The 8,934-nt window shown below is 42.6% G+C and overlaps 1 protein-coding gene across 1 annotated transcript; it reads right to left on the bottom strand.

The window, feature by feature from the left end:
• Positions 1 to 498: 498 nt before the first annotated feature.
• On the bottom strand, positions 499 to 8,698 carry LOC106590208 (carbonic anhydrase 1-like). Its single transcript, XM_014180973.2, is given in 8 exon segments — positions 499 to 2,205; positions 2,208 to 2,300; positions 5,054 to 5,209; positions 5,331 to 5,393; positions 5,551 to 5,643; positions 6,085 to 6,203; positions 7,962 to 8,159; positions 8,473 to 8,698. Coding segments are annotated over 8 exon segments (783 nt in total). The 5' UTR covers positions 8,507 to 8,698; the 3' UTR covers positions 499 to 2,178.
• Between the last annotated feature and the right edge of the window lie 236 nt (positions 8,699 to 8,934).

Genomic DNA, 8,934 nt, shown 5'->3' with positions numbered 1-8,934 from the left:
TTAACCGGCGATAGCTGACACCCGCATAGCTAATGTTTTACTGGTGTCGGAGGTGTAACTGCGTTGGAGCTGTCAAATCAGTGAGTAGCTCCTCTTCATCATTGTCACGAAGACACACTCTTGATCGTTGTCACAAAGCCAACTTGAGTTAGAAGTTCAGAACAAGAAAGTGTAGGCTACATAAAAAGAATGATTGAAAATCATTAAATTAAATTATGAGGATTTCTATCAGCCTAATGGAGGTGTAGATTACATCTCACATTCCAGTGTTCAAAGGCTGCCTGGGCTTTCTTTAATTGCAACTCTGTGCAGCCAATGACAACGTCCGCTTTAGGTATAATGCCAAGAGCTGCTTGTGGATTTGACAGCTCTAACTCAGTTCCACCTCCGACACCACCAAAACAACCGCTATGCGGATGTCGGATAAAGTGGATCTGATTGAATAAAGCCCTAACTGTCTGGTTGTGAAGTAGACAAAGTACAACGGAGACAAAAAAATAGTCATAAAATATATTTATTCAACTGATAAAACTTCCACTTCCAAAAACAGCAAGACTAACTCCCAGGGCGGCCTTTTAATTGTGCTTGGCATAAGGCTTTTAAACTCAATTTCATTATCAAATACAGTCATCCTTTTTTTGACAGACATGATTCATAATTTCACTTGCATTCAACATTTTAATTTTTTTTTATTAGCATGATTCTGTGGTCGCAAAGTTAAAGGTGACCCTTCGTCATTAGTAATCTGGCCTAAAAGGACCTGACACCCCACTATCACTACAAAGCTTATCAGTTGGCGGGTTGATTCTTCCTTGGCTGTAGTGCCCTATGGCATCGCACAAGGCGACTGTGCGTTTGAAACGTTACAACACAATACATAGGGGCTTGCAAAACAATGCTTAGACGGATATTCCATTACACAATTCATAATGTCTGAAAAGGGTCATAACCTAACCCTCCTGTTGTCATGTCATCAAGACAATACTACAAGTATAGAGGAGCTTTCAGTTGCAAAACACAATTCAGGAATCACTTAAATACTGAAAAAATAAATCCATTAATATTGCTAATAACATCAAGAGGAACAAACAAATAAAACAAATTATTGAAGATGAGGCTTTGCTATAAAAACACAGGAAAGCAAAGTCATTGTCATGACAGAGCACAATAGCTAAGAGTTTGTAGTTGTAACCTATTATGTGTGTGTGCATGTATGTATGTCAATGTGTGTGTCTGTATACTGTGTATGCACTGTGGGCATGCTTAATATGAAAATCAATGAGCAGGTCAATGACTGTGTGTGTGTGTGTGTGTGTGTGTGTGTGTGTGTGTGTGTGTGTGTGTGTGTGTGTGTGTGTGTGTGTGTGTTCCAGAGGGGGATGTTCTGGTTCAATCGGGTGTGATGGAAGCGACCACTGTGTTTCATTAAGCTGCCGTGATCCTGAGGCAGGCAGTCAATCAGAGATTAAAGACAGACTGGCAGTGTGTGTGTGTGTGTGTGTGTGTGTGTGTGTGTGTGTGTGTGTGTGTGTGTGTGTGTGTGTGTGTGTGTGTGTGTGTGTGTGTGTGTGTGTGTGTGTGTGTGTGTGTGTGTGTGTGTGTGTGTGTGTGTGTGGCCCTACTCACAGATGGTGAAGCAGTTTCATCCACCCCAGGCCTGCCACTGATTGCTAGTCAAGTCTGCTTGTCTTTCTCCAACTGAATCATCCATTACATGATCCCAGCAACATTTCTATAGTCTTAGCCTCTTAGCAAGCTTTGTTTGTTTGTTGACACATCCTATCTATCTATCTATGAAAAACTACAGAGCCCAGTAGCTGTCTACAACATTGGCACCGCAGGCGAAATCCCAGTAGATCTGTCACATTATAGCCACCACTGTGGAGTGCTCCTCTTGGGAAGTACATCAGGGCTTCTCTGGCTTGTTATCACTCAAGAGAGGAGAGAGGATACTAAAAAGATCAATGCCTCAACTGTTTTCTCTTCCCATGTCACATCACAGCAGGGCAACCCTGCACTGGTAGGAATGGGGCGACAGGAAAGGAGGGATTTCGTTCTTCTAAAAAAATGTAAGGGCAGACATACAGTACATGTGCTCTGAGTCTTACTACAGGGGAGGCACGCCTGGGTGTCTCACTAAGCAGGGGGGGGGGGGGGGTGGATTGGGGGCGGGGGGATTTATTTGAAGGATGCACGCACAGCGCGCGGCCCTTGAGGGGCTGAGGGGGGCGGTAGTTGTCCACCATGCAGCAGGCGGCCTCGCCCTCTCCAGAGAAAAGCAGGCTCCGGAATTTGCCCATCTGTCAGAGGAGAAAGGAGAGAGAGGAGATAGAGTTATACTCCTTACCTCCTGTCCCTGTCACTCAACCCAATACATCTCCAGTCATACAGTTGGTAGCCTTCATTAAGTAAAGCCAAGGTTGTGTGGGACTTCTCTATTTAAATGATTTTCCTAAACAGTGATTCATGGAATTAAGCTTAGTGTCTTTCTGTTGATGCTTAAGTCTGACAAAGAGATTGAGGTCACAAATGTGAAGTACAGTCAAATGACCCCGTGCTGATTTTGTACGTTTGCCCACTGACAAAGAAATGATCAGTCTATAATTTTAATGGTAGGTTTATTTGAACAGTGAGAGACAGAATAACAACAAAAAAATCCCGAAAAACTAATGTCAAAAATGTTATAAATTGATTTGCATTTTAGTGAGGGAAATAAGTATTTGACCCCCTCTCAATCAGAAAGATTTCTGGCTCCCAGGTGTCTTTTATACAGGTAACGAGCTGAGATTAGGAGCACACTCTTAAAGGGAGTGCTCCTAATCTCAGCTTGTTACCTGTATAAAAGACACCTGTCCACAGAAGCAATCAATCAATCAGATTCCAAACTCTACACCATGGCCAAGACCAAAGAGCTCTCCAAGGATGTCAGGGACAAGATTGTAGACCTACACAAGGCTGGAACGGGCTACAAGACCATCGCCAAGCAGCTTGGTGAGAAGGTGACAACAGTTGGTGCGATTATTCGCAAATGGAAGAAACACAAAAGAACTGTCAATCTCTCTCGGCCTGGGGCTCCATGCAAGATCTCACCTCGTGGAGTTGCAATGATCATGAGAATGATGAGCAATCAGCCCAGAACTACACGGGAGGATGATCTCAAGGCAGCTGGGACCATAGTCACCAAGAAAACAATTGGTAACACACTACACCGTGAAGGACTGAAATCCTGCAGTGGCCGCAAGGTCCCCCTGCTCAAGAAAGCACATATACATGCCCGTCTGAAGTTTGCCAATGAACATCTGCATGATTCAGAGGACAACTGGGTGAAAGTGTTATGGTCAGATAAGACCAAAATGGAGCTCTTTGGCATCAACTCAACTCGCCGTATTTGGAGGCGGAGGAATGCTGCCTATGACCCCAAGAACACCATCCCCACCGTCAAACATGGAGGTGGAAACATTATGCTTTGGGGGAGTTTTTCTGCTAAGGGGACAGGACAACTTCACCACATCAAAGGGACGATAGACGGGGCCATGTACCGTCAAATCTTGGGTGAGAACCTCCTTCCCTCAGCCAGGGCATTGAAAATGGGTCGTGGATGGGTATTCCAGCATGACAATGACCCAAAACGCACGGCCAAGGCAACAAAGGAGTGGCTCAAGAAGAAGCACATTAAGGTCCTGGAGTGACCTAGCCAGTCTCCAGACCTTAATCCCATAGAAAATCTGTGGAGGGAGCTGAAGGTTCGAATTGCCAAACGTCAGCCTCGAAACTTTAATGACTTGGAGAAGATCTGCAAAGAGGAGTGGGACAAAATCCCTCCTGAGATGTGTGCAAACCTGGTGGCCAACTACAAGAAACGTCTGACCTCTGTGATTGCCAACAAGGGTTTTGCCACCAAGTACTAAGTCATGTTTTGTAGAGGGGTCAAATACTTATTTCCCTCATTAAAATGAAAATCATTTTATAACATTTTTGACATCAGTTTTTCTGGATTTTTTGTTGTTATTCTGTCTCTCACTGTTCAAATAAACCTAAAATTATAGACTGATCATTTCTTTGTCAGTGGGCAAACGTACAAAATCAGCAGGGGATCAAATACTTTTTTCCCTCACTGTAAGAGATTTGCCATTCATTTTGGCCAATAAATTAGTAAGAGGTCACAAGTTCATGGCTACAGCCATTGGACATACTGTAAAGTACATAGTGCACACAAGACTACTTTCAACCCCTGAAACAAGTCTATCTTATTTTTCACCCTCAGGGATTGAATACCATTTGATCATAACAGGAGACAAGTAAGTTCTTATTAGACTAATATCCACCCAAATATTCTAATCGTCAAGTAGCTTCTAATAGTGCGTCATTAGCTACTGATAAACACTTAATACAGTGTTCCTTCTTCTGAAGTGTTACTGTTACCATTCATGATATTTACAGTATGAATAATTTATTTGATATCATATCTTATGTCTCTGCCTAGTACGGCACCCCCTCTAAAGCCTATGTGTACATTTCCCTGTTCACCCTTGAGAAGCCCAGGCAAAGGTATAAAATAAACATTTGACTGGGCAGTGTTAATTTTCACATGGTCACAAGTGAGTCAAGCCACACGGGCAGGGTTTAGAGAAGACGTGGGCTGCCATTTTACAGGAGGTTAAAGTAGGAGCATTTTCAAGTCCACTAAAAATAAACAGACCTCCCACATAGTACTTTATTTGTTTGGCCAACAGAACGTCCAGCTGGACAGGCACATAGGAATCTTTTCAGTTTTGGTGGAGAACTGGGAACGACCTCAATGACCTGGAATCTTGGAATGACGTGTCCCATTACTCTAAAATAGGAGAAAAGACTGCAGAAATAGCAGCCATATGCCTCTCAACTATCAAATCCTCTTATCTACAATACATTTTAGTTGTCAAGCAGACTCTTTTATCACTGAAGAGATTAAGAAAGGAGGCTATTCCAGACTATTGGAACAAAGCCAGTATACTGTAGCTGCAGAGTGTAAATTCAATTCCTTACTACTCAATGAGGTCGTGACCTATCATACCTGGGCAGGGCTGACGCTGATTGACTCCTTGCAGACGATCCAGGTGACACTCTCCAGCAGAGGGGGTGTGGTCAGAGAGCCGTCGTAAGTCCAGTAGTCTAGGGACTTGGGGAGCAGGATGGTGGGGTCAAAATTCTCGAAAGAGGTCTGCTTGCCCTGTAAACAAAGAGGGAGGCAACGACAAGTTTACATCAGCAGGTCAAGGATTGGCTCAGAGAACAACAGGTTCCATGCTAGCAGTAGCACCACTTACAATGCTTGCTCCAGATAGACTTACCTTGGCTTTAATGGCATCAAAAGCATCAAGGACCTTCTGAAGATTGGCATTTTCATTTCCAACCTAATCAGACAAATTCAACACACATAAATGGCAAATAATAATGATCATTTGACCAAAATATTGCACTTGAAAATATATTTATATTATCTTTAACTAATAATCTAAGTCAAAACAATTGAAGGTATACAGCAAAATGGCTGAGTCCATTGCTACACACCTGGAGGAAGACTCCTACAACAGCAAGGCCATCAGACTTGCTAGCAGCATCACCAAAGCTGGGGTACTTTGTGTTCCAGTGTACCAGGTGGAGCTAAAATAAAGAAATAGGACACAAGCAGTGAGCAACCCTAGGGAGTATTTTCTTACCACTTGGCCTTGGGTCTTTTGTACAGTGGGGTTTAGGGGTTTAGACCAATTTGGAAGTTGCATGGCTGAGGCTTTTGTTGAATTACAAAATATTTATTGAAAAGCAGGGTTTAAGTCAATTCCATTTCAGCAAAGCCAATTCATGAAATAAATTGAAATTCGATTCACGAACTGGCAGAAATTCCTCATTGAATGTCATGCAAACATTTTCACTCCATGAACTGAATGTTCACTGACCCTTATAAGTCATTTATCAAAAAAACTAAAAGAAACATATTGATGGCTTGCCAAATACTGTGGGTTGCACTACTAATGCATACCATTCAAACTTTGGTGTTGAAACTAAGGGATTCAAATCAAGTGTGTGTGACCAGAGTGTCAGTACCTCGGCAGCATACTTGGTCCCGGCCACGGTATGCTCAGAACCCCTGTCGTCGCTGGCACCCCAGTGGAAGTGGAACTGCTTTAGCCTGTACGTCCCTGAAATGGGCCCCCCTGTCAGAGCTGCCAACAGAACACAGAAAACAAAAGACATGAACACGTATAAGTGCAATGGGTCAACCTGTTATGTGGTCCGAGTTAATACTACCTAACATCAGTTTAAGTGCACTTTGTATAATAGCACTACAAGACATGCATGTACAAAACACATAAGACGTTCACATTTTGAACAGGATCATTATGCTTTCATAATAAGATTTCAAAACACACCATGTTCCTTTTTTACTGAGATAACATCTCTTTTAATCGTTGGTCCATGATGAAAATGTGTCACAAGACACAACGAGATGAGTTGTCTTGACAGGTATAATGTGGACAGACATACTGACAGACGTCAATGCCAGAACGATATTAAGAGAGCAATGCAAAAGCCGCTCTTGTGTCACTGCCACCCCCACCTCTACCCCCACACTAGCACACAGACACAGACTTCCTGTTTGATGGAAGCAGCAGACTCAGTTCCTGTTACGTAATCCAGACCCAAAAGCAGCAAGCCCAAGGTCAGCCTAAGATACTTTCCAGGTATTGTTCCTTTGACATAGTCATCTATTTATACCAATTTAGTGGCAGCAGGTAATCCTTCACTAATTAGTCTATTCCCATCTCACGTGATGTCACAGTTGATGCTGACCGAATAGGCTATAGCGTGTAGGTTCTCTTCTAAAACTATTTTGAGGACACGATTTACAATAGTTGGTTCTGCTTGATAAGAAGGTGGAGACTTTTCTGACAAGTAGCAAAAGGTGTGAGTGTATGAGTGTATACAGGTTTCTGATGCAGGATTACATTACGAGACTGACATTGACCACACCCTGTGGGTAGATTTAGACTACAGCTATGATGGCGTAATTTCCAATGTAGGTCTACACACAGACAGGTATGACTAACAGTCATTCCTTCTTTCAGGGATAAGCTTATATTTGCGTTTGAATATGAACTTGGCATTCAATTTAAATTAGCTTCCATTAAGTTAACACAATAAACATGATACATTTACCCTGTAAGCACTAAGGTGATCATAAATAGAGGATTACCAATTCAATATCAATAAACCACCTGACATATAGGCCTAATGCTGCATATTACTAAGGTGCTAGGATCACATGCCATCAGGGATTACAGAGACAATAGAATCTCTTGTGTAACAAATCACAGGAATATAAAAATGCAACACCATACATTAAGATTCGGATTGAGTAGTTTTTACATTTCTCACAGCAATATTTTATAAATATGAATGTGAACCCCCCCCCCCCCAAAAAAAAATATTTTTGTATTTTTTTCTTCTGGATTTTGTCTTTTTTTTTTTGCACTGTATTAATTAAGCAATAGCCTATTTTTTTTTAATCGAATTATAACGACAGCAGAACTAGTAAAATATCATAATGTTGTACTTAGTTACTAAAAACATTACCATCCACTCCTGACACATTAATGGTTAACCAGACTCAGTCCTATTTGCATAAACTGACCTTCGCCTTTTTTTGCGCTAATGACCGCTCTTCCAGTCTAAAGGTCTAGCGTGCAGGGAAAGGTTTGTGACGGGTTGCGTTACCAATTCCATTACCTACTATTGTTTTCATGCTATAGTGTGGGTGGTGAACGTATATAGTCTCATCCAGCCATATTCCATGCCCATAATATTTGTTACTTTGTAAATGTATGAATTATTAATATTAAAGAAGTGCACAAAGTATCCGCAACTCTAAGGTACCATTTCGAGACACCTGTCATGACGCATGCTTTAAGATTGACACTAACTTGAGTTGTCGTTGTCGTCGGCGTAGGTCACTTGAAAGGAATGTCCGTTGTTGAGAATGTCAATGGAGGTGGAAGGGTCGTACTTCAAAGTGAGCGCCTTCAAGGCTGCGTCGAAGGCAGCCTCCCCAGGTACGATGTCAATGGGAGACTGACGGGGTCCGTTGGCAATTGGGAAGCCTTCACACCATTTGTCGGGTCCTAGAATGACAGTGGGGACATTGCAGTTGGAGACAATATTTCAGTATCTGTCAAAAATGTAGCCTACGTAAATTATTGCTTTCCATTGACATTGAGAATATTTTTTATAAACTCGCAGCTTGCTGTAACCGGGTAAGATTGTTATGACGCACCGTAGCCTAATAGCAATGTCAAAGAGGGATGCATTAAAATACATGTAGACAATGATTCATCAATGCATGACCGTTGTCTTTTCATTCATTCATCCGACAGTATATGCTGTACTACAGGTCCCTTTTAATGTCATGATAAGAACAGAGCACAAGCGCCTCACCATTGTCCGGTGCGTATCCCCATGCATGAGACATTGTTACTATTTGGGTATTTCTGTGTATCTATTGCTGTAAATCTCCCAAAATTGCGTCGCTCCCGAGTGCAAACAGCCAGTGTCCCCCACTTGACAACTGTCAGAGCTTATATAGGCTCCCTGTGGATTGCGTGTAGGAGCGGGAGGAGTTAGATGCACAATCGATGAGCCCAGATTCTCTCTCTCTCTCTCTCTCTCTCTCTCTCTCTCTCTCTCTCTCTCTCTCTCTCTCTCTCTCTCTCTCTCTCTCTCTCTCTCTCTCTCTCTCTCTCTCTCTCTCTCTCTCTCTCTGTGTGTGTGTATGTGCGTGCGCGCGGCACCACAGATCCTGTGAGTAGTCGCCTCGCTATACGTCCAGCGCTCCTTCATCCAAATAATTTGCCATTGGAAGGCGCGACACAAGCTGTATGGATATTCCCGAGCAGTACC

Source organism: Salmo salar, chromosome ssa29 (genome assembly GCF_905237065.1).
Source record: "Salmo salar chromosome ssa29, Ssal_v3.1, whole genome shotgun sequence".
NCBI lineage: Eukaryota > Metazoa > Chordata > Actinopteri > Salmoniformes > Salmonidae > Salmo > Salmo salar.
The sequence above is the reverse complement of the archived record's forward strand: the minus strand, read 5'-3'. Positions and strand labels throughout refer to the sequence as shown.